This window comes from Lytechinus variegatus, chromosome 13, assembly GCF_018143015.1.
Source record: "Lytechinus variegatus isolate NC3 chromosome 13, Lvar_3.0, whole genome shotgun sequence".
Classification (NCBI taxonomy): domain Eukaryota; kingdom Metazoa; phylum Echinodermata; class Echinoidea; order Temnopleuroida; family Toxopneustidae; genus Lytechinus; species Lytechinus variegatus.
The window spans coordinates 34,945,899-34,973,343 of NC_054752.1; the positions used below are offsets into that span (position 1 = coordinate 34,945,899).

General features: G+C 36.6%; 1 protein-coding gene across 1 annotated transcript; it reads right to left on the reverse strand.

Moving 5' to 3' along the window:
• On the reverse strand, nt 1-27,445 carry LOC121426101 (all-trans-retinol 13,14-reductase-like). The gene is made up of 10 exons (XM_041622255.1): nt 27,142-27,445; nt 13,062-13,244; nt 11,357-11,601; nt 10,453-10,658; nt 9,500-9,696; nt 8,460-8,579; nt 7,032-7,283; nt 5,918-6,084; nt 5,037-5,196; nt 1-3,527 (listed from the first exon to the last, which is right to left on the reverse strand). Exons 1-10 carry the CDS (start codon nt 27,347-27,349, stop codon nt 3,397-3,399), a joined length of 1,869 nt encoding a protein of 622 aa, XP_041478189.1. The 5' UTR covers nt 27,350-27,445; the 3' UTR covers nt 1-3,396.

The following is a 27,445-nucleotide window of genomic DNA, read 5'->3' on the forward strand; positions in this document are numbered from 1 at the left end:
AATGTGCATTAGTTGTATACTATTAGGTACCAATGTACAATAAAAAATATTCAACAGTTCATTACAATTACTACATAATTACAACATGAAAATTCTTATGCACGCAAGTGAATAGGTAATATCATATATCTGTGATACGTGTATCCAAATTGCACATGAGGTAATTCACTAGCTACATGTACAGCCTAAAAATCGGTGACAATGGCACTGAAGATTTGAATGCAGCAAACACGATTTATTGAACAAATTTAAGATACATTTTAAAAGAAAAAAAAACATGATTTCATCCTACATTTAAATTCTACACATTTTCCATGCTTACATCAAATGCAATTTAACACAGAGAAAGTGACTTTTGAGATTTAAAAAAGCCCCTAAATTAACAAATTTTATCATAAAAAAGAAGAAGTTTCATTGTATACATGTATAAAACAACCGACGGTGAGTTGGCTCAGTTGGTAGAGTGTCCGTCTCACAACCAGGAGGTCGGTGGTTCAAACCCTGGCCGCGTCAGACCAAAAGACGTTAAAAGATGGAAGTTGCTGCTACCCTGTTTGGCGTACAACGATTAAAGGGATAGAGCCTCGTCGATCTGGTGCTGCACAGTGGCTGCCGGGCCCACGATCAATTGGGCAAAGCAAATTTTCTGAGTATTTCATTTCATGTCTATTTCGAACAATAAATTATGGATTTAAAAATTATAGATTTCTTTATTTCAGATCGACTGAAACTTTATTTTCTTTTCATTATCAAAAGGCCAATATGGCACAAGTATAATTAAATTTAGTTTATAACTTTGTCGAGGATTTAAAATAAAAATCATTGACTCAGCTGCTAATTCAGTCATAATTCTCACTATCAACAAAAGTTCCTGAATGTAGTGCACAGAGTGAATTTGCCATACACACTGTGCACTAGCTGAACTAGAAATTATACTGCTTGTTCAGTGATATGCTATCCGATAACTTCCGTCTACTCGCACTCTAGCTAGTGCTAATCTATCCCAGTCTGGTCTATTCGCATCTGCTTTTGCTCTGTGATTTCAATCTCTTCTTACATTTTGCTACTTGTGTTTTCCCTCTTGCTGTATACTATTCTTACCTCCAAGCTACTCTAAGATACAGTGAGCACTTTTAGAAATGTACGTCCACATAGTGGACTGGTACAAGATGATGTCATTTTTTGGCCTGCCATATGCCTCAGGTCCTCACACGTCCACTATCAGAATCGAGAACCTCGCCACATCCATTTTGCGGTTCTCCTAAATCATAGTGGACGTGTACGTGGGTGACGTCATTTTGACCATTTAAGCCCAGCATGAAGATCATCCTTTTCCTTTTAAAACACAGTTTTCAGTGACTTTTCACAAAATTAATGTAAGTTGTAAGATGCACAATGTTTATCATATTTCGAATTGCTTTCTGACCTCCAAAATCTATATCGATATACATCCTAACTCGAGTAAAAAAGAAAACAAAGCAAGTAAAGAGCACGTGTGCACAAGTTGCACCTTCGCATCACCCGACTGGGTCGCCAGGCGATGGTACGTCAGATCTTCCGAGTCAGGCAGCGTGTCATGACCCGCTGGTTATCACGCTGTGGATGTACCTACACGTACAAGTCGAGTGAAATCTAAAGTATTCGAAATTGTAGTGAACAAGGGCAGACAACGACGTTGACTCAAAGGATCAGACGACTGCTTCGTCGTTCACGTTCACTGCTCCTAAAACTCTCCATTGGTCACACATAGACATGATCTACATCCAGGAACTTGTGGTTATTGTCGATAGCAAGAATTGCAAGTCAGTTATTGATTAAATATCTACAAAATCACAATAGCTGACTCAGCTGCTAATTCAACAATAATTGAAAGATTTTAGGTTAGATAGGATGGCCAGAACTTCAAAAGAAAAGTGGTCAATTATTAATTAAAACATTATTTATCTATGATGTCACAATAATGGTAACACTTCCCCTATTAAGAAGTCTACTGGTAGGCATGCTACACACTGAGATAATGCCTACTTGGTCATAATTTCTCCCATGACGTTTAAGCATCTACAACCTGAATACACAAATCAACCAGCTTGAAACGTCAAGACCACCAGTTCTTTTAAGATCTATTATCCTAAAGATTACCCAACAGTCCTTTTCAGGACTACATCACTTGGTGAAATAAAAAACTAGATAAAATTAGGGTCTTTCAGTTGAATATCTCCAAGAGCTTAAAGTTATCATTTATAAAATCAATCAGAGGTAGCTCAATTAAGAAATACTGTACATGTCACTAAAACTATCATGGTAAATAGATAAAATAGTTCCAAATTCAATATTACTTTCTTGTATCAAAACTGCAAATAAAATTTCATAACATCTCCATGAATCTAAAGTCATGACGTTTATATACACTGTACATTAAAATACAGTATCTAGGTAATTCAGAACATTTATCAACTTTCATTTGAAAATAGTAAAATGGTTATTGGAAGTTGTATTTACTTTATCTTCTAAATAATACTTCCGAGAATTTCTGATGACATTTCAAGTGCTTAAAAAAATGATTGGAAAATGATACTTTTCTTTTAAGTGAAAATCTATACAATTTGTCCTATGAGGAAAATTTATTCAATAAATTTACATATAATACAGAAGAAAAAATATTGGAATTTACAAGACAAACTATGCATTTGTCATTAGTGATTTATTAATTGGCACATCAAATATCATTGATTTTTTTCCCCAATTCTAAATAAGATTTTTCTCTATAAAAAAAACCCTGAATGACTTGATCCTCTTACACATCCAGACCTCGTTTCACCATGCTTGAAATTTATATGACAAATTCACTCTCAGCTATTCAAATGCTATGATATCACTGTCTAATAACAGTTTATAATTCTTTATTGATAGCAAGTTTCATGAAAGAGGGTGCAGTCTTTGATAATGCAAGGCATCAGAGATATTGGCCTGTCTTGAAAATATGAGGAACAGTTCATGAACAATGATTTTGCACTGCTTTAAGCCAATCAGGTGCAAGTATTTTAGTAGCTTATAAAAAAGTGTAAATATCAAGATTTATTTCATGACAGGCTTCCTTGATGTATATTGTTGAATTTGTGGTCAAACTATGGAAAGCCATGTGTGAAACAAGCCTGCAATTAGTTTTATCAAAAATTTTGGTACTCATAAATATTAAAGTTAAATTGATGAAGGAAACATAGATTCCTTTTGTTACCATTAAAACAGGAGAACAAAGATCTGGCATGACATAGGGACAATTAACCTTGGTTTTACAGACGTTCTGATGAAATCAGTTTTTAATTCAACTACTTTCATTTACCCTTTAAAGTGTGTGGTTTGACTTAGTAGATGTACAAACCTTTGCCTTTGTTACGATTACTTTGCTTTCTTCTTCTTGGCTTTGAGTGAGACTAGATCACCAATCAGGTTTCGATTCAGTAGCTTTGTCCCACACATCAAGCCCGCATACAGAGCTCCTGCAAAGCCACACGTCATGATATCTTGACCTACGGAAAGAGAACAAATATATCTTGTTGTTTAGTTTACCTTTTTTAATTGTTATATATTTCACATTCAACATTGTAATACATGAATTTCACATTTCTGATAAAATATTTTGAAGACATGAAATTATCAACCACCATAAAGTACTTACAGGGTAATACGCAACCATCCTGTCACCAGCTCACCCTACCCTCTCCCCACGAAAAATAAAAGAGGGCCTTCTTTCTTGTAGATCAAAGACAATCACATTACACCGTCACCTTTTAAGAACACCAAACCTCCATTTTTCTCCATTCTTGCTTCACATAAAAAACGTCTCAAGCCCTGATCGTTTGACAGGATTAAATCCTTTGACATGAACTTGAAAACAGAAAGAAATCATTTTAGGAAGGCGACACGTCTAGGGAGTCAGACATACATATTTCATAGAATTGCTCCAAGGAATAGCTCCATTCTATTTAATTACCAGTAAGGAAAAATAACTGAAAGGAATGCGAGTCCCTAGCCCAAGATGATAACTAGACAATGTTGGCAATTATTTCATAGAATTGCCTTCAAGAATCAGGCATGCAGTCAAGGCCGATACTTGTGGTGTGAGTCATAAGAACTCTGGAGAAAACTTCTCCCATAGATTTTGTACACGTGACTTGAGCTCAGGCTGGCAAAATGTAGCCTTGAGGCTGTCCTTAACCCTATCTAGGTCGGGGGGGGCCTCGGAGGCCCCCCCCCTCAACGAATCGCGCGATATTTTCGCCGTGCGAATTTTTTTGACCGCGCCGCTCGCTGACTTTTTACTTTCAAGTCTTGCGCAACTTTTGAGACCAATTTTGTGTCACCCGGGTACGTGGTTACGAAATTACACAACATTATGTAAGTGCATGTCAGACCGAAAATTGCTCAAAAACGTGATTTCATGTACAAAGTCAATGCAAATTGTGTTTTCAACCAAAATTCATAAATGTATGATTATTTTTAGTTTTTCTAGTCTAAATGTATTCATTTTATGCTTTTTATGATCACAGTAGAGTCCCCAACAAATTTCATTGAAAAAACAATGAAAAACAAAAGGTCAAAAAACAAAGAAATACATAAGAAATCGCAAAAAAACAATATAATAATATAATACATAAGAAAATGATTTGATATCACAATTTTTTTTCATGTACACTTGCTAAGGACACCACAAGGAGTTTCTATACCAAAAATTAGTACATTTGGAGCTTTATTTAGGGAGTGAGAGGGAAAAGTATGATTTCGCATACTAATTATGCATAAATTAGCATAATCACTTAATGGCGATTTGCATGAAATAAATTACTATACAATCTTGTAGATTATGTCCCAGGCAACCCGCGTGCCAATTTTCGGCGCGATCGCGCGGTAGACGGCCGAGATCTTAGGGGGGGGGCCTGGGAGGCCCCCCCCCCCGGCCATAGGAACTCCAAACATACCCCGGCCTAGATAGGGTTAACTTTATCCCTTTCAAAGATACCTCAGCCGTATTTACTTACCAGTAAGGTAAAGATTAGGAATAGGAGTCTCTGGTCTAAGGTTAGTCCAGGTCTCAGCAGTGAACCTCTCCTTGTTATGGTCTAGTCCATACATCTCACCGGCAGGGGCAGCTAGGTAGTACTTGTTGGACAGAGGAGACCCGGCTTCAAAGTAATCAACCTGGAAGAGTGATAACACAAATAACTTAAGCACATCAAAAAATGATGAAAAGTATATATGGAGAGGTGTTACTGTAAACATGCCTGGAATGCTGATTCTTCTCTCATGGGCACCGTCTTACAAAGAGTTATGATTGATCCCATCAACCATAAATAAGGACGGCCAGCAACGTCCACATCCAAAATGCAAATTTTTTCTAGATATGATGTATATTTATACATTTATCATTCTCTTGAAGATTCAGTGTGATTCTCTTTGTTTATTAAGGAGATTGTGTAAATTTCCTGGAGAAAAATCATGGTATGGATGGATTTCCATACAGTTGAGATTGATTGGATCCCTTGTTCCTGTGACATATGATCTCATAAGAAACATAAGAAACAGACCACCAGTCATGCATAATAAATATCATGCATAACATGCAAACAGTGTTAGAAAACGACTCATGGGATCCATGACACAAAGCATAATGATTGATCGTACGCTTGATTTTTACAATTGATTGTACATTGTAGTCAATGCAATCAATCCTGATAATTTGTTCTATGATTATTGCTAAGCTTTGTGTTACGGGCTTTCATGAATAGCTTTATCAGAGATTCTCACCAACTAATTCACTTTTAGCCAATCAGCTGCAATGATTTCCAGTAGCTTATAACATACATCAGTGAAAATCACCAGAAAAATCTTTATGAACACCCTTGAGGACTCTGTTACTAACCTTGTCCTCGAGCTGTGGGAAGAGATCCAGGACCCGTTCCCACATCCTATCAGCTATACCCTTCTTAATGGCTTCGTAATCAGCGCCTCTATGGTGCATCCGAGTCTTCTCCCATTCTTGAAACCATTCCCAGTTAGCCAAGGTTACCAGCGTGCATGCAGACTTTCCTGTGTAGGAAAAAAAAATAGGAAAGGATAATTGAATATGGTTGCAGTAGACACCGATTTCATGAGAAAGTCTGTAAAATCAAGATTGTCACTACTGCGTACTTACCAGGGTAAGTACATCCGATGTGGCACCTTGTTCAGGATTCCCAGCTTTTCAAGAAAACAAATTCCCTGATATTTTCCTGATTTTTCCCTGATGAAGTTTAAAAATTCCCCGATAATTACTTAAACCCATTCCCAGTTTTGCACGTTTTCTAAGTTGTTGCAGTGAATTACATGTATTTTCAGTATAAAAAACAGTAATGTAAAACTGATTAGTACCACCATAACAAGTCGTTTAATGGACGTTGTTTTGATATGCAACAAAATATAACAGTCTGACTGACTTCGGTGCTTTCGACTTTGGGGCTGATCGAAAATTATGATTTTTCCCCTTATTTTAGCATTTTCCCCTGATTTAAGGTATTTTTCATCAAAATTCCCTGATATTTTCCATGACTGGAAAAAATAAAAAAATTTGGAAATCTGACTTGGATCGATAATCCCTCGATTTTAGTGAATATTAATATATAAGTGACATCAATGAATAGATAATTAAAATTTTCTTTAAAATGATACCCTACATGATTTAATTATGGTTCATATGGAGGTGAAGTGCCTTGAAATGTGGGGCAAGGTCAATATTCAAAAGTTCCAAAATAACACAATATTTTCAATTCAGACCTCATCCAACACTTTTGAATCCCGCTCTTTTTGTGATAACATGATCATAACAAGCATGGTATCATTTTAAAGAGAATTAAATGATCTTTGAATGATATCAAATATGCATTGTGTAAAATTGGGAGTTGGGAGAAATTAATGGCCAAACTCACATTTCCAAACATTTTTTTGAGGGGTTTAGTATAGCGGATAGTGTAAATTTCATTTACCCGCCACCTACTCACCAGGGTACCTCTCATCCCATGTAGAATCCTTGGCCGATGGGAAACTGATGAAGATTAGCGGAACAGGGGAATTCATGGCCTCTTCAGCCGTCAGGTTGGCATACGTCTTGGTGATACCGTTCAGGTCATTGTTAGTGAAGGACCAGTACTGCCTGGCTGGTAGCTTGAGCTCTTCCGTTGTTCCTTTGAGTCCCACGAAGACAGAGAAGCCAGCCAAGGCTGTCCGGGTTCCTTTGAATTTGTCCATCAAGTCTGTGAAGTGTAACATAAGGATGCAATAATTGTACAATTATATGTAATTGTCAGTCTATTGAAAAACTTATGATCAATTGTAATAATTATATAATATTAACTGGCTTTGAGGGAGATAACATATATATTTCCCGAAATAGTCTTATATTGCCCAGAGTGATAGCAAAGGGCGATATAGGTCTACTGAGGGAAAAACAAAGTGGTATCTCCAAAAAAATTAAAGTCAGTCAATATTATTATTATTACCTGCAGGCCTACAGCTGTATGATGAATAATTGAAGCTATATTTGTAGCAATTTATGTCTGCCTGTTGGCACTTCTAATTTCAGGTTGTTCATGAACTTGATGAAGTAATTCTGGCTAAGTAATTATGTAGTACAGTGTATGCAGCACAGGAGCATCATGCAAGGCGCACACATACACTAAAACGTACAAAAGACTGGTGCTTGGGTTTTATGAATGGGAATACAAGCATTAAGGACCAAAAATTCATTACAAACATGCAATAGGAAAATGATGAATTCGCTATGGAGGGGTGTATGAAAATATTGGTCCCAAGTCATTCAGCTGAACCCTGGCTGGACCATTTTGATGTAATTTGTGTTGAGTTAATCAAACAGACAAAGTATGCATTTATATCTTGTCTCCAGAGTGCATCATTCAGGTAATAATTAATTGCACTTCTTTATAGTGTACCGTGTTGGGAGTTCCATGACATTTGCTCTGGCGAGAATTGCTCAGCTATACACTCCACATGCTAATCAGATTTAACACTATACACTACCCTAAACCTAAAATAAAACCCTATTGCATCCCTAACCATACATCTTAGATGCAATAAATCCCGAAGCGATTGTCACAGGAACAAATGTCACTTCCCCCTACTAAAGGCAGAGCTTGAATGCTGCTGGCCAATATTCTGAACTTGGTTTGAATTTATACTCTGGTCTAAAGGTCAGGTTCAATTATAGATAACTGAACGTAGCACTAAACAAACAAAAGTTAAATTTACCTTCTCATTTGACACTCAAACTCATTCATGGCTGTCTAGGAAAAATAACTACAATAGGTATCTACACCCTTATAATGCACAAAAAAGTTCAAAGTAAATGTTCCTGAGAGGAAGATTTTCTTACAATTTCAAAATCCTGTATGAAAACATTGAAAGAAATTTACCATGCTTTTTAACAGTCTCCAGAGGGAGCAATTTCTGGTATGTGTTTACGAGCCCAGCATCTGAGATAATGAGAGGAGCATGGATGTCAACATCCCCGGTTGTCCTGGCAACACGAACACCTGAAATAAAAGGAAATATTGGATGTCTAATGAAAACTTTAACACTATTTTGACTTTAAAATGGAATATTTGACATTAAAGGGGAATGCAGCCTTGGCCATAAAATGTTGTGTTGGGAAGAAGAAAAATAAATTAAACAGAATGGCGAAAGTTTGAAAGAAATCGGACAAGCGATAAGAAAGTTATAGCTGCTTTAAAATTGAGATCACTAATAGTATGTAGATTTCAAATTGGCAACTGGGTAAGTAAATTATGACAAGGGGCAAGGACAACTTTCCCATAGGCCATGTACTTTATTATCAGGGATTTGTGGTTTTCTCTTAAGTACCTATTCCCCTGGGGCAGTAATCTAAATATAAGCCAGGTAGTATATTGTTTTATGTCCTCATGAAAGAAAAATTTAATTTGAAATAAAACTTTTGGGAAAAATGATATTTTAGCCATAATATGTATTGGAGTACATGGAAGAGTAGTCCTTGCCTTACATCACTATGACATCCCATATGCGGCCAATTTGAAGTCTCCATGGGTATAGTGATTACCAATATTTACAACTTTTAAAAATTCATAACTTTCTTGTTGTTTGTCCAATATTGTTCAAACTTTCACCTATTAACTTGTCTGATTTTTCTTTTTCTTATAAAAACAAGTCTTTATATGGGTTGGATTCCCCTTTAATCTCTAAATCTCTACCATTCTAAAATTCATTCTTTCATTCATTCATGTGTCCATCCATCCATCCATCTATTCATTCATCTATTATTTCATTCCTTATTCATCCATCCATCCATCCATTCACTATTCATTCATTCCTTTATTTATCTATCCTTCCATCCATCCATTAATCCATCCATCCATTCCCTCACTATTCTGTCACTACCTTTCCTTCTGTTATTCATCCATGATTCCAATCAACTCACCGCATGCTGCACCATCCTTGTCGATGAGGATCTCAGATACTGGAGCCCTGACCAGGACCTTACCCCCAGACTTCTCAATGACCGGTACGATATGGAAGGCGATCTCACTGGCCCCTCCCCTTGGATAGAAGCCACCATACACATAATGATTCATCAATAGTGTGTGCATCATAAGACTAGCATCCTCCGGTATGGTCCTAGAAAGGAAAATTGATAGGTAGGCAATAGGAAGTGATGCCAGAATGTTCTAGACGAAGAGTTAGGGGTCAAACCAATATTCACACCCTACTTATAACTGATCACAAAGTTCTGGTATCATTGTTCATAGGCTTTTCATTCAATAGCTTGAAAAGCTAGTTTGGAGACATGATGATGACAATGTTGAAGGTGATAATGGTGATGATGTTGATGATAATGCTGATAGTGGTGATGATGATGTTGATGGTAATGATAATGGTGATGGTGATAGTGACGATGATGATCAACAATTTTATACAGCACCTTCAATTTGAAAAACCATGGGCTCAACTATTTTCTTACTTGTATCATTAGAGATCTTTTTCTCAGCTAGGGCCATAAGTATCCCCGAACTGAGAGTACAATCAAGAAACACTCACTAATATCATTCCTATCACCTTTTGCAATGTTCTAATGACCCAACATGACCCATTTTTTAACCTAACTCGACTCAAGCTTTACATGTAGAATGACTCAGCTCAAATCACGTCTCGTCCAGACTTTGACTCGACTCAAACCAACACCACATGACTTGGACTCGATCCGTGTTAACTTGACTCGACTTGATTACAACTCTGACCACTTGCCCACAAGAATCTGTTGCCTGCCCAGGTTACCCCCCCCCCATCCATGGGATTTGTGATTTCCTTTGGTGCAAACTGGCAACAGCAGCATTTTAAGAGTTCATAAAGATGTTACACGACATACATGTAAACTCACCATAATCCCCAAAGCAATAAGAGAGAACAGCCTTCAGGTCTTTGTTCTCAGTGACACTGTCTAGGAAACGTTGGAGAGAGATCTCAGCATACTTGAAGTACTTGGTCATTGCACTGATCATTCCTGTGGATATCAACAGCTGACAAATGCTCATTGGTAGAATCTTCAGCAAGAAAGCGGTCTGCATGTGTTTTCGCTGTTCCTGCACGTGGAAATAACACAGAAGGATTGCTTTCATTATTAAGGATAATCATCAAGGAAACTTATATAAGTGTTTGATCCAATCTGTTTATCTACCATGGCAAGGCATCAATCCACTCATTGTCACTCTCACCCAGGTGCTTAATTGGGTACCTATAGGAAACAACCGTCATTGTAGTTGGTTCAGCAAGTGTGCACCTAACAGGCTGCTTGAAATGCAGTGACCGGGTAATAATAATTGTGAAGCGCTTTGAACAGTCATAGATTGATAAAGCGCTATATAAATGCCAGTTACTATTATTATTGTCATTATTGTAATAAAATATAGTTTATAAGGTCTAAAAATTGTTTATCATCAAGTAGGAAAATCATAAAGGGTTGGTTGATATGTTTTTTAAATTCTTGACTATCTACATGTATGTATGATATAAAAGAGCACCATTTTATTTCAAAAAAGGAGATTAAAAGTTGTGAGGGTCAAAGTGCCCTCTGCTTAATAAAATGGACAATATTCTACAGCACCCTATGCAAATTTTTATTTAAAAAAAATGAAAATGTCATTATATGAGAATCAGGCTCTGTAACCTTTTGGCATGTTTTACTTAGGTCGTTCAGGTTTATATCAACACTACTCGTTAGGATGGACCTTGCCAAGCACAGACTTAAATATCACGAAGCTCAAATGAACTCTCATTCTACCTTCATATAAAAGATGAACTTATCAATGGCTGCCTCTTCCTCAGGGAACAATGACGTCAGAGAATTACGGAACCAATCCTTACTCCCAGATTGCATCGGAAAGAACTTCTTGTTTTTGCCATCGCCGATGACCACCGTGTCAAAGTTCTTGTCGATGGGATCCCATGTGAGCTGGCCCTCGGTCAGTTGGTCAATGTAGATCCGGGTGATGGTGTTGTTTGCCATCTCACCGATGTAATGAATACCTGACAAACAAAGACACAAAAATCCCAACAATGTGATTGGTGGTGATTTTTTCTTTTACTGGATTGCTAAGAAAGCATGAATGCTTGTAAGCAAGCAACCAGAGGACCGACGGCTTAAGGTCCTCTCTGAGGGACCTGGTAATGAGGATTAATGCCTTACCAAAGGGCACTAGCGCACCAATCGGGAATCGAACCCCGTCACCGGAATATGAATCCCCCGCTCTACCAACGGAGCTATCGTGCCTCCTCTATGTGTAAAAAAATGTTCATTATTGCAAAGGCAAATAACACATTTTAAAAAATATTTTTGAAGGCTACTATTCACAATCTACTCTCTAAAACTGCACTTCTGGATAAACTGTTACATTGCACTGAATAGGGGGTTTCGGGGTCTGTTTTGAGCATTTCGCAGGACACACCACCCCAATACTCTGTGTAATCTTTTCCTTGGTACTTACCAATATCAGACTCATGGAACAAAGCTTCAAGTTCTACTGATATCAATCCATACTTACTCCATAAAGTACTTGAACGTCAGCACCTGCTAGCAAGGTCATGTTGTTGTAAACCAAGACCTTCTCAGCAATCTTCGCTTTTAGTACCGAAGTGTGATGTCATCAATTTTCACTTTTTGCATTTCAGTGCTTTTTGATTCCATATTTTGGTAGAGCATGATGAAATACCTCCACTACCAAAATTCGGTGCGAAACGGTCCATGGGATTCTGAGTTATGACCTCATGAAGTCATAATTAGCCACATTGAAGTCAGTGTAGTATTTTCCTGTACCTACAATTTAGAACCAGGCCAATAATACACTGACTTCAATGTGGCTAATTACATGTATGTATTCATAAGGTCATACCTCAGGCCCCCAATGACTGATATGTACCAAATTTTGGTGTGGAATTTCACCATGCTCAATATAAACATGGTATCAAAAGCACTGAAATGCAAAAGTTTTTTTTGTGTGTCATCATCACTTTGGTACTCTATAAAGATCTATGTGATGGACACCCCCTTCCCCTATTCTTCTCTATAAATGATTGAATTAATTTAATTGCAACTCATCAAACAGACAATGCATGTAAAAACTTTCCAACATCAGATTCAGAGCTGTCCTCTGTAAAGGTATGGTAGCATCTGCCGGCCTGGGGGGTGTTTCATGAAAGTTGTCAGCACTGACTAAATTGTCGTTTCTGACAATTTCAGTGAAATCCTTGGTGCTGATTGGCTGTGAGGCACTTGCCTCTTACTGTTAATATGGGTAACTGTCGGAGAAAGCCAACTTGTCAGTGCTGACAACTTTCATAAAACGCTCCCCAGGTCACTTTGTTCTAGGATTACAACCTTGGCCAAGACCATTCTGATGGAAATACCCTCAAAACATTCCCTAATCAGTTGAATTTTACCTACAATCTCCATAAAGATGGATGAAAATGCAAGTATATACTGTACTTACCCACATCAAATTCATATCCCTTCTCTGTGAAGGTATGACAGCATCCGCCAGCCTGGTCGTGTTGTTCTAGGACCAGGACCTTCTTGCCAACCTTAGACAGGATCCCTGCGATGGACAGACCACCGATACCACTCCCTATGACTATGGCATCAAGATCTTTAGGCACCCTCTGAGGGGTGAACCCTGCAGAAAGAGAAACAAATACAAGGTCCTGTTTCATAAAACTTGTTATAGTAACAAATGGAACAGTTTCTCTATCAAATTTACTCTTGACCAATCAGAATGAAGGATTTCAGTAGCTTTTGAGTGTTATTGCCAATTTGTAATTATAACAAGTTTTATGAAACTGGTCCTAGGTGTTCATCATACAAAGTCCATCTAATTTATAACAAATTACCAAGGTCATCAATTTTGGATTTAGTTCATATTATAATAAATGTATAATAAACTTGGAGACATAACGCCAATGACAGCCACCTATGGTGCGCGGGGGTCTAACAAATCAAGTGATTCACCCCTGAAAATCTACATGTAAGTATGCAATTCATATCGGCAGTGTTGAATTTGTGATGTGGAAATACATGTCCATGTGTCAAACATAACTCTCTTTATTGGTCACCTCTTTAATATTTCTCATGTGGAAACATCACAATTTGTAACAAATACCTTGACAAACAATTAAACCTGCTCTTGAGCAAGTGCAGATTGTCACTGCAAAGTCAAAACATTGTAACTCACAATTTTTTAAAATGAAAGCTCAGTAAAAAGCTAAATTTGTTTAATTATGACATTAGCAACCATCTTTACCTTGAAAGATTTCAGGGGGGGGGGATAGATAATAATCACATTGGATGGCTTCATTTCAGGGAGTTCCGCTTGTAGGGTTAATAATTTATTCATGATCTTCGATTCATGTTCAATATTACCCCTATACATGTACCTTCCTTGGTATCCCATTTATATGAGCCATCCAATATTTTTTTGGTGTTCATTTCATTTATTGGTTTCTGCAACACTTTTCATTAACACATCAACAAAGAATATATGCATAACTGACAAGTAAAACATTGAGCAAATTTGCATTTTCTTTTATTACATATCAATTTTTAGAAGGTTGCAGGGATTGCCACTATAAGCTAAGCTTGGCTGCATGGCAACCCCAAGAATTGTAGTTCTTGGGAGAACTAGAGAAAAGCATCCCAAAGCATTCCATTAGGGGAGTTTAAGGGGTGATTTGGGCTGTGTGATGAAAGCGAAATTACCTGCACCCCTCCAATATATTCTACCTAATAAAATGTACATGAGCCATTGGTAATTCTTTTCTTTTCTCTTTTTTCGTTTTGTTTACACTGATAATGGGAAAATAAATGGATACAATACTTCAAACTACTTGAATATACTGAAAGTCAATAAAGAGATTAGATATCCTTGAATAGATTTGTACACTACAGTATATCTTGGAGCAAAGTTCTATATTATACCTGTTTGTACCTATTCACCATAGAAACTACCATGAAGATGACTTTGTATATACATGTAAAGAGTAGATCAGTGGAATAATGAATAGGCGTATTTGGGACAAGGTTTGTGAGGATAATGTTACGATACTGCAACAAATAACAATAAAAATTTTATTTAAGTTTCCTTTTTTTATTACAGGAAATAATTATACATAAATAAAACAAATAATGATCTTACATAAATCTCTTGAAGTGTCTGATGTACAATCCCGAAGTGATGATACTATATCCAAGTAATAATCCAAATGATAAAGATCCCAGTTGACTGGCGAAAATTCACAATGATGGCGATGATGAAACTGAGGTTGAAGTCCGATGAATAATAAGAGTCACTGCAACGAGTTGAAATGTCCGTGAAGACGATGTTGATGATGATTAACAGTCAATTTCAGCAATCCATGGGTTGAAGCGTGTTCATTGAACAGGTTGATGATGTTGATGATCTCGATGAGAACTGATAATTTCTCAAAATAACTGCAAACAGTTCATTGATGCATAAACTGCTCTGATCTGATCTGGTGAAGTGATCTCATATGATGTGATGTGATCTCCTGCTCTCATATGATGTGATGGTGTGATCTAATATGATGTGATGATAATCTTGAAGAATCCGCCAGCTTTATATAGTTTGCAGCTATTCTTCTAGAACTCACTATTAAGGAAGGTTCTAGCATTTTCTTAAAAAAACTTTCTCCTTTCAGGAGCAGTCAAAATCCAGAACACTCTTGAATGACCTCATTGAAATCAACAGTGTAAACAAAATACCTAAGCCTATTCATTTCCACTACCAATACAATTCTATTGTTTGGCTTTTCCTTATTCAACAATAAAACTCCTTGGCCTTTAAATAGGCAAGGCCTGCATAATAAAAAGACATTCTTGAATGTTCTTTACAATTCTTGGCTAACCTTAAAGGGAAATAACTAATAGATGAATGTAATTGCTTTTAAAATTCTTTTACAATTATTCTTATATGTAACACCTCCCCCACCGGGGAAAAGAAAGCTTTACCGTAGTAAAGGTTTCTTTAAGATTACTTTTCTTTTAACTGTTCCAAGTCATCTTGATAAATCATTTACAGTTATCGTGTACAAAGATATAGTACTTAACGAACATGTTAAAATAAATGAACATCAAAGATGTTTTCTTCAAATGACACACTTGGTCAAAATCATGAATAATTTCACTTTTTATACTCTTGATAGAGCATCAGCAATTACATTATTCTTTCCCTTTATGTGTACAATTTTCAAAGGGAATGGTTGGAGCATTAGGCTCCATCTGTACAGTCTTTGATTCTTTGTTTTGAATTTCTCCAAAAACACAAGAGGATTGTGATCTGTATAGACTGTAATCTCTCCATTGGTTAGATACACCTCAAACTGCTGAAGGGCTAGTACGAGACTCAGGGCCTCTTTTTCAATAGTTGAGTATTTCTTTTGAAACCGATTGAGTTTCTTAGAGAAGTAGCACACTGGTTTTTCGATGCCTTCTTCATCTTCTTGGAGCAATACTGCTCCTACTCCAACATCACATGCATCAATAGCTACTTTGAACGGCTTTGTGAAGTTTGGAGGTGCCAAAACAGGCTCATTCACCAAAATGGCCTTTAATTTCTCAAACGATCTTTGACATTCGTCAGACCAAACATACTTCACTTTTGCCTTCAGCAGGTTTGTCAGAGGACTAACCACTGTACTGAAATTTGGAACAAATTTCCTGTAGAAGCCACTCATACCTAAGAATCTGAGCAATTCTTTCTTAGTTGTGGGAATTGGGAAGTCTAAGATAGCTTGTATCTTGGCTTCTCTTGGTAGCACTTGCCCTTGACCAACCACATGACCAAGATATGTGACTTTTGCCTTGGCAAATTCACTCTTCATCAGATTCACTACTAGATTGGCTTTGTCCAGCCTGTCAAACAGTGCTCGCAAATGATTCAGATGATCATTCCAAGTATCACTGTATACTAGGATGTCGTCAATGTATACGACACAATTGTCAAGTCCGGCAATCACTTGATTTGTCAACCTTTGGAAGGTTGCTGGTGCATTTTTCATTCCAAAAGGCATGACTTTGCATTGAAATAAGCCTTCAGGTGTGACAAAGGCTGATATCTCTTTGGCTCGGTCAGTCAGTGGCACTTGCCAATATCCTTTAAGCAAGTCTATCTTTGTGATATAGGCAGAATTTCCAACCCTATCAATACAATCTTCTAACCTAGGAATTGGATACGAGTCAGTCTTAGTTACTGCATTTACCTTTCGGTAATCAATGCAAAATCTCTGAGAGCCGTCTGGCTTTGGAACCATTACAATGGGGGAACTCCAACTACTCTGACTCGGTTCGATTATGTCATTATCTAACATAAACTGTATTTCCTTATTCACCATTTCCAACTTGCTTGGATTGAGCCTATAAGGATTCTGTTTGATAGGTCTTACATCACCTACGTCTACATCGTGTACAGTTAAAGGTGTACGACCTGGTTTGTCTTTACATACATTCTCATATTCTCTTAACAGGCCAGATATATCATTTCTTTGATCTTCAGGCAGGTGTTTTAATGCCTCATCCATGTTTCCTAACATCTCTGAGTTAGATAACTTTACACCACATGGTTCGTTCTTAGATACATCTGTATAAGACAATTCATTATCTGTCTTTCCATAGCATTCTTCTTCATGTACATTTACATGTTTTTCTTCTTCTTTGACCTGTGTTGTACCTATTGGCTGACTAGCCTCTCGCTCAAAGTATTCTTTTAACATGTTTACATGACAAACTCTTTGAGACTTTCTTCGATCAGGGGTACTGATCACATAGTTGACATCATTCAGTTTCTTTTTGACTATGTAGGGACCACTAAACCTAGCTTTCAAGGGCTCACCTTGCAAAGGCAACAACACTAACACTTTGTCTCCAGGCTTGAAACTTCGCTCTTTTGCATTTTTATCAGCATGAGCTTTCATTTTTCCCTGCGACTCTTTCAAGTGTTCCTTAGCCACATCACAAGCTTTTGAGAGCCTTTCTCTAAACTTTGACACATAGTCTAGAAGGTTTACATCATCATCCTGAACCATAAACCTCTCTTTGATAAGCTTTAGAGGACCCCTAACCTCATGACCATAGACCAATTCAAATGGACTGAAACCTGTGGACTCATTTGGGGAATCCCTAGTTGCAAACAGTAGGAATGAGATCCCTTTATCCCAGTCATCGGGATAGTCTTCACAATAAGCCCTAATCATGGTCTTCAAAGTCTGATGATAGCGTTCTAACGCTCCTTGGGACTGTGGGTGATAAGCAGAGGACTTGATCTGCTTTATTCCCAACTCCTTCATAACTTGCTGAAATATTCCTGACATGAAATTTGACCCTTGATCAGATTGAATTTCCTTGGGCAGACCATACCTAGTGAAAAACTGCACTAACGCCTGCACCACTGTCTTTGCAGTGATACTCCTCAAAGGTATCGCCTCTGGAAACCGTGTAGACAAGTCCATAATCGTCAGGAGAAATCTGTGACCCGACCTCGTTCTGGGTAAGGGTCCGACACAATCAACAACAACCCTAGTAAAAGGTTCATCAAATGCAGGAATGGGTATCAATGGAGCAGGCTTGATAGAAGGCTGTGCCTTACCAATAATCTGACATGTGTGACATGTCTTACAGAAATGCACAACATCTTTGTGCATCTTAGGCCAATAGAAATGCCTCATAATTCTATCTTCTGTCTTCCGAATACCGACATGACCTGCCATAGGTAACTCATGAGCCATTTTCAGAATATCTGTGCGGTAACAAGGAGGAACTACAACCTGGTGAATTATACACCAATCTTCATCAGCTGGTCTCCGGGGAGGTCTCCATTTCCTCATCAAAATGTCATCTTTGACATAAAAGCACTCAGGAACCTTATCAGCCTCAGCCTCAGAACATGCTTTCTGTGACAAGCTTTTTAATTCTGGGTCTGCCTGTTGTGCCTGTACTAGGGAGGATTTACTAAACAAACTATCATTGTTAGCAACAGAGCCTTCAACACTATCCCCATTCAAATCCTTGAAAAAGGTTTCAGCTAACCAGACATCAGTACTCTCCTCTACATCAGCAGATTCCGCATCATCCTTTTCAGCTCTACGAGTCTGAGACCTAGTAACAACACAATCCGGGAAAATCCCTGGAAAATCTTCCTGCAACAATTCAGTTTCAGCTACCTCAACGGGCTTTTCCGAAACCACTGGAGATGCAACAACTTTATCTCCAGCCAAGTCGTTACCTAACAAGAAATCAACACCTTTCATGGGTAATTCTGGAACGACACCAACAGTCACAGGACCACTAACTAGGTCACACTTTAAGTCGACCTTATGCAAAGGAACCGACATGAAATTTGGGCCAATACCTTGAACTAAGACGTTGGCATTCTCTGAACTCTCCGGAGGAAGAGCCGAATCCCCTGGCACCATCAGGGACTGTGCAGCCCCTGTATCCCTAAGGATCACCACTGACCTACCAGCAGCACCAGTCGAACAAGGGGATACTTCACCATCATGCAAAAAACTTCTAAAAGTTTCATCAACCTGCTTGACTTTATCAGCAAATACCAGAGAAACACTCTCAACATCTTGATTGGGCTCTGATGGAACAAACTCCATCGAGGGAACACTTGTTTGCTTGACAAAACCCATGTCTTTCTTAGTTTTGGTTGGCATTCCAACCAATTTCCAACATGATTCTTTCAAATGTCCCGATTTATGACAATGAGTACAAATTTTGGAACTACGACTCTCAGACCGTTTGGTTGATTCTGTGCCCCCACTAGCCTGATTCTTATTAGCGTCTTTATCCTTGCTTGCATATTTTCCCTCACTAGGTTTATTGTGGGATTCAAATGACCCTTTACCTTTCTTTTTCCAATAATTCTTGAAAGGAGGCCTATCTCCACTACCTTTATGTGTGACCTCAAATTCATCAGCTACTATGGCTGCTTTACTGACTTCAGTAACTCTATGGTCATCTAAGTGAGATTTAATGCCAAAAGGAAGACTCTTTTTGAATTCTTCTAGGAGGACAACTTCCCTAAGGTGAACAAAATCTTTGTCAACTTTCAGTGATCTGTACCACTTATCGAACATCATTTCTTGTTCCCTAGCAAATTCAACATACGTCTGGCCTGTTTGTCTTTGCATGTTCCTAAATTTATGTCTGTACGCTTCTGGTACTAACTCATATGCATTGAGAATTGTTTCTTTTACTGTAGCATAGTCATATGATTGCGTTTCAGAGAGTGAAGAATAGACTTTTGCAGCCTTTCCAACGAAAACACTTTGGAGGAGAAGAGTCCAGTATTCCTCGGGCCAATTCAGTCTCTTGGCCACTTTTTCAAATGACACAAAATATGTATCAACTCCCTCTTCATCAAATTTTGGCACAAGGCGAATGTTCTTCGCCACATCAAAGCCTTGGGGAGATTTATCTTTAACAGAGTTAGTATTAGTATTTGCATGAGCTAACTCCATTTCTTTCAACTTTAACTGGTACTCCAATCTCATTTTCTCCTTTTCAATGTTTATTTTCTCCATTTCAATCTTTTCTTTGATTCTTTCCTTTTCCAATTCTATTTTTGCTAGTTGGATCTGAGCATCCTCTGACATAGTAATAGAAGTTTCAGACTCCTCTGTAAGCTTCATGTGACTAGCTAATAAGTCAATTATCTCTACCTTCTTTAAACCTGGGGCTAGAGATACACCCAAATGATCACAAACTGTTATCAAATCATCTTTCTTCAGTGACTTCAAATGATCATATGACAATTCTGTCATTGCAAGAAATTCTTCAACATCAAATGTAGCCATAGTGAATATACACAAATACAAGCACGTAATAACACAGTACAGTATATTCTAGAACTTTCCAAAATGTTTCCAATTCAAATTGGCTTTTGTTTCCTGAAAAACTGGTTTTAATTTCAAATTGGCTTTAAATTTGGTTTTCGTTTCAAATTGCCTTGGCTTGTACAAATTTGGTTTCCGTTTCAAATTGCCTTGGCTTGTACAAATTTGGTTTTTGTTTCCCGGACAAGCCCCCAAAATTATTTGTTACGATACTGCAACAAATAACAATAAAAATTTTATTTAAATTTCCTTTTTTTATTACAGGAAATAATTATACATAAATAAAACAAATAATGATCTTACATAAATCTCTTGAAGTGTCCGATGTAAAATCCCGAAGTGATGATACTATATCCAAGTAATAATCCAAATGATAAAAATCCCAGTTGACTGGCGAAAATTCACAATGATGGCGATGATGAAACTGAGGTTGAAGTCCGATGAATAATAAGAGTCACTGCAACGAGTTGAAATGTCCGTGAAGACGATGTTGATGATGATTAACAGTCAATTTCAGCAATCCATGGGTTGAAGCGTGTTCATTGAACAGGTTGATGATGTTGATGATCTCGATGAGAACTGATAATTTCTCAAAATAACTGCAAACAGTTCATTGATGCATAAACTGCTCTGATCTGATCTGGTGAAGTGATCTCATATGATGTGATGTGATCTCCTGCTCTCATATGATGTGATGGTGTGATCTAATATGATGTGATGATAATCTTGAAGAATCCGCCAGCTTTATATAGTTTGCAGCTATTCTTCTAGAACTCACTATTAAGGAAGGTTCTAGCATTTTCTTTAAAAAAACTTTCTCCTTTCAGGAGCAGTAAAAATCCAGAACACTCTTGAATGACCTCATTGAAATCAACAGTGTAAACAAAATACCTAAGCCTATTCATTTCCACTACCAATACAATTCTATTGTTTGGCTTTTCCTTATTCAACAATAAAACTCCTTGGCCTTTAAATAGGCAAGGCCTGCATAATAAAAAGACATTCTTGAATGTTCTTTACAATTCTTGGCTAACCTTAAAGGGAAATAACTAATAGATGAATGTAATTGCTTTTAAAATTCTTTTACAATTATTCTTATATGTAACAATAAATAATTGTAGTCTACAAAAAATAGTGAAATTCAGCAAATAAAACACAATAGTAAGATCCAGGTTTTCTTACTACAATTCTTGAAAATACCTAAAATATGAAAGCAAGATTACTGTGTAAAGTTCAAAGTCCAAATAGGTAAAATCTGTCATAGGTCAGCCACTATGAATGATTAACCTAGACGTAGAATGTTTCCTACCAGCTTGGCGTGCGCCAGCAAAAAGCTGTCCTGCTGAGTGCCTACCCGAGCTACCAGAAAGAGACACAGAAAATGGAATCAGAGTATGATACTATAAGACTATGACCAAACTTTTTTGTATTTGTGTAATTGTGAAATTAATTGTTTAAAAATAATTTGCATCAACATGTATAGACACAGGTCTACAATGTAGGTGACAAGGCAAAGTAATGAAATTGTTTCAATAAAGTTAACATAAAACTAAAGATACTTTTCAAAGTAAATGACATGAAAAAATGAATGTTGTGACATCATAATAAGATCATTATGTCACAGGTTAGTCTGAGCTAAATTTGAATTTTTTTAGACTTCAAGAACATATAATAGAGTTTATAAAGCGTTATTCACAATGACTGTATCACAGCGCTTTACAAATGAGCAAAAATAAAATTATGAAAGAAAAATACATACATGCATGAAAGCTAAATTAACTATTAAAATTAAATGTCTTTTAATAATAACCTCTGAAATACTCCCAGAGATGACAATTCGCGGATGCAGCAATGCATGTGGTTTGTCTCTGTGTGAAAAATGACGCTTTAATAGGCGTTTAGCTATAAAAATTATGTTGTCTGACTACGGTTTAAGAAGTGAAATCTTATTTATTTTTAGTAGCATTAATTCAATTTTCATCTAGACATAATTGTAAGAGTTAAGGGTCAAATCAAAATGTATGTAAATTTTAATTTTATGATAGAATATTTATAGCACATGTGTACCAAATAATTATGATCCTACAGAATATTAAGCAATCATTTTAACAGTTGATACTCAAAAACTTGAAATATTTGGTAAAAAATAATTGTTTGCTGACCCAAACTATCACAAAAGGAAAATAGTTCACCATGCAAACAGAGATATATATGCAAAATATTTGCAATACTCAGATTAGTACTTTCAGACTTGTGCAACACTAGAAATTATGCCAAGTACAGTGTACATATTCCATCTCTCTTTAGCGATATGGAGAAAAGTTTTTTCCTAACAAATCATTCTGAATTAAGGTATAAAGGGGGAGAGGGTATCTCAATCATTTTAAGGATTTTCAGCAATCATGACCAGTAAAGATGTTTTTGGCATGGGAAATATTTGACCATCTGCATGTACTGTACTACATGTAACATGGGGAGCTTTTTGCACTTATTTTCTTTATATTCCACATACATCGATATAAATAAATGTACACAAAGGTTTGTGATATGATATGCCATGAACATCTCAGCCAGACCCTCTCCGATCTCACCAAGTAATTCAGGCAGATTACAATCAAAAGATCAAAGTCCTGACTAGTTTAAGATTAATTAATTAGTGATTCTCATTATCTCAATGATTTTTTTTTCTTTTTGTCTGCACACTGCTTAACACACATACATGTATGTACACACAGGTTTCCTACATGTACATGTATGTACCGACCTCAAGTTACCGGCAATTTTCTGGCTCATCCCTCCCTATTAAAAATCCCCCTTTTTTCTTGCATCATTTTTCTTCTACATCTTAATTCTTTTTGTCTGCCCCCACTTAGAAATTATGAGGGTGGAGAATGCAGTAGGCCTCTTTAGACTTAAATTCTGTCTTTGATGAGTCAGCTACATAATTTCCTTCGGCAAGAAATTTGTCCACATTGTGCTGCACTCAACCCAGGTGAGGTAAATGGGTACCTGGCAGGAATTTATTCCTTGAAGTGCCACCGCGCTGTAAAAGGCTGCGGGGCTAAAGCCAGGGCAATAATATAGGGATGCATTTGGCAATGAAATATGTGCTATATGTTAGTATTATTATTACCGTATTACATGTAAATGCAGGCAAGCTCTAGGCCTACATGTACTTCACTAGCAGCTAGCTTGGCTTGGTTGACATCAAAATCTCTATAGTACCGTAGCAGTAGTATTAGAGCTTGTTTAGTCAGTGTGCAAAATACATGTAGGCACAGTGCATAGACATTTTTTTTTTTTTTTTTTTTTTTTTAATCGTTTATATATTATTAGTGTATATTGTCATTGTGTTATAATTTGTGTTTTCCCCTTTTATGTTCAATGTTTATATCTGGTATTCAGTACTTATTACATTTTGCATTTTACAATATCATATACATATTCATTTTCCAGATTTTGTTAAGGTGGCAATGCTAATAAGGCTTTCCCTTTCTAGTTGCCTCCTCATTCATTTATAAATTATGTACACTCTTTTCTTTTTATTCAACTGTTTTCCAGATTTTATTATTGTGATATTTGAAATTTTCTTATGTAATTTATGTAAACTTTGTATGTGCACGCCTTGTATTTGTTTTTTATGATGAATGGAATAAATGCTATCAATCAATCAAAATCAATCAATATTTCTGTCACTATAAAGGAGTAATACAGTAGATTACCCTGACCAAATAAGTCTCACATTTTTTTTTGTTTGTCTACTAGGTAAATAACTTGAGATGTGAAGGTCACTGATAAAGTATTTTATAAAAATATACCAGGTATTGAGTAAGCATAGTGGGAATTATCATAGGTAGGATTGGCGTTACTATTTTTTATTTCAAATAGTAATTTTGCAAAGACAACCCAGGATGAATAATTCTTTCTGTACTTTTGAAATAAAGGCCTGCCACCTGGTATAATTTGTTTTATATCCTACTTTTGATAAGTTAGAAGTATAGAACATTATAGATCTTGATAATCTAGTTCTTAGTTCATCTTTTTTAAACTGCACCAAAATATAGATAACATGTTGCGCCTGATTGAATTACTTTCCTGAAGCCATGCACTCAGAGATATGCAGATTATTGCCTACGCCGTCCCTTGACGGGACTTGCCCGGTAGAGACACCTCGCTGACTGAAGCATCCAAGAGATCACATGATCTGTGACATTAAAGGGATGGTCCAGGCTGAAAATATTTATATTTTAATACATAAGAGTAGAATTCACTGAGCAAATTGCAGAAAATTTCATCAGAATCGGATAACTAATTATAAAAATATTGAAGTTTAAAGTTTAGCAATATTTTGTGAAAACAGTCTTCATGAATATTCATTAGGTGGGCTGATGTCACATCTCCACTTTCAGTTTTCTTATGTTATTACAGAAAGTCATATATTTTTCATTATTTCTTTCATACTTGTTTGAATATGTCTCCCTTATAATGAAATAAGTTGCAGCAATAAATATCTAATGCACTAAATCAGTTGTCAATCCAATTTAGAAAATATTCCTAAAATTTAAAATTCAATAACTCTGTTATTTGTTATCCGATCTTGATGGAATTCTCGGCATTTTGCTCAGTAAATTCTACTCTATTTATTAAGCTATAAATACTTCAAGCCCAGACCATCCCTTTAATGATGGACTATCCCATCATTGACGTGGGAGTTTTGTTCCAGAATATTTGTGGTCACATGATGCTGTTTGAAAATGAATCACTATAGGCCTAAAGAAGATTTGAATTATGTAGGATATAACAATTTTTATACCTTGCAACAGATTTTATAATTCTTTGTGATGAACTTGTTAAAATTTTGTCAACATCAACAATCAATTTATTTACTGCATATATGAAGAAGATAGGCTACACTGTCTAACTTTGACATAAGGAAGTAAGTGATTTAAGTAACTAATTTATTTCTTTCAGGAATAACAATAACGTTTATAGAAAACACTGAAATTTTTATGTGAGGAATCTACATTGTAGAGCTACATGTATGGTATGCCAATGCAGTAGAAAGCACACACTTAAAAAGTTCATTAAAATATCACTGTAACCAAAAACACTCATTTACAAACAGTTGCAATTTATTTTTATCAGGGATAATTTTTGTATTCACCAGAGCGCTCAAAAATTGAATTTTGGGCATATTTTGTGTATGCCCTCTATTGGTGGAAAGTGAAATTGCAAGAAAATTGTCATTTTTCAATCTCTATTTTTAGAAAAAAATAATTTAAAAAAATTCAATTTAGATCTACTCAAGAGCCAAGTTATATGAAGAATAACTGTAATGGAAGCAGACCGTGTAAAAAAATTAAGCATTTGTCCCCAAGAACAAGAGAAAATTTATAAGTCAAACATTGGCGAAGAACAATGAGAAACAAGATGGCGGCGTAAACATAGGGCAAGTCTCTCCCGTCTTTTCATAACATTTTTCTCATTTTTTCGATGAATTCTTGTTTAAAAATGAAATCGATACCGTAGAGATGTCGGAAATGAAGTTGTATCCCATTTACATGATTTAGGGCTAGCTCTTTCAGAAGTAGAAATCTCGGGGGTGAAAGTTTCAGGTTTTTTATGGTACACGCAGATGAATGGGATGGAATCCCTGGCTTCTTGGAGAGTAAGCATACATTAATAAATGATTTTTACTCTCTAGAGGCCTCCTGGCTACCCCCACCCACTCATTCAATGAGTACTTCCGATACGCAATGCCTTTTTGAAGAACAATGTATAGATAAAAAATATTATTTCACAAATATTAATATTTCTTACAAGTGTACGTAATTATAAATAATTGACATACATGTCATACTGCTAGTCACGTATTATATTTTATTATTTGTAAAATACAAATTTTTATCTATATTAATCTTCAGAACGGCATCGCTAACCGGAAGTACGTAATACATAAGCAGTTCAAGGGTCGACGCCATTGTATTTGCCTTGTATACATGGGCATTACATGTGAATCGAGGGGTCTACGCGACATGATCGGTCTGGTAAGAAACCTTTATTTTTCACTTTTTTTTCCGTTTTTTAAAACCTTCCTACGCATTAGGTGTAGAGATAACTCACGACCAACTGCATGATTTTTAATAAAAAAAGATGGATTTCCAAAAGGAATCCATCTTTATTTACTTGGTTCTCTTATGGCTATATGGAAAGGGATTCAAGACTCCAATGATGAAGTATATGTCATTTTTTTTTAAACATGTAAAAAGACATCATTCATGGAGTCCTCAAGATAGACTAAGGCCTAAGGAAAATCCATCTTTGTTTTGATGTGTCATTTATGGGAGGCGGTTCAAGGTTCCATAATGAAGTATATGTCAAAATATTGAAAAGAAAAACATCATGGACTCATCAACTTCAGGCTAACCCCCAGTGGGCCCCATCCACCTGACCTGACCTAAAACTTGATTAAATTACATTGTAAATGTCGAGCGGAGTAACTAACATAGCCTATAAATTACCAAAAACCAAATGTGGCAAATAAAAGTGTGGAAAGCTTTAGAGCTAATCCAAGATTTTGTGATACAGAATTGTAATAGTTTGGGCAGAGCTGGCACATTCAAAGGCAATGCCAAACAAAGCTCGGTGCCTCCAAAAACTTACCTTGTTTGATAACTTTGTCTCTAGCGGAGCTGTCGGAAACCACCGGGGCGGGAGGGCGGGCACAGTCCTCAGCAAAGGGGTTGGGACCTGGTTTTAATTTTGACGCTAGTCGAGCCACTAACATGGCCAAAAGAGCTCCAATGACGCAAATTGCCAACAGAACTGGATTGGCAAAAGCCCATGTAACAATTTGGCTACTAATCGACATGGTGGATACTCTGAAAGTGTTAAAATCAATCAGTTTTCAATTTCAGACCACGTACGGTACTTTCTTCCCCACTGCCACTTCATACACGCACTGCTC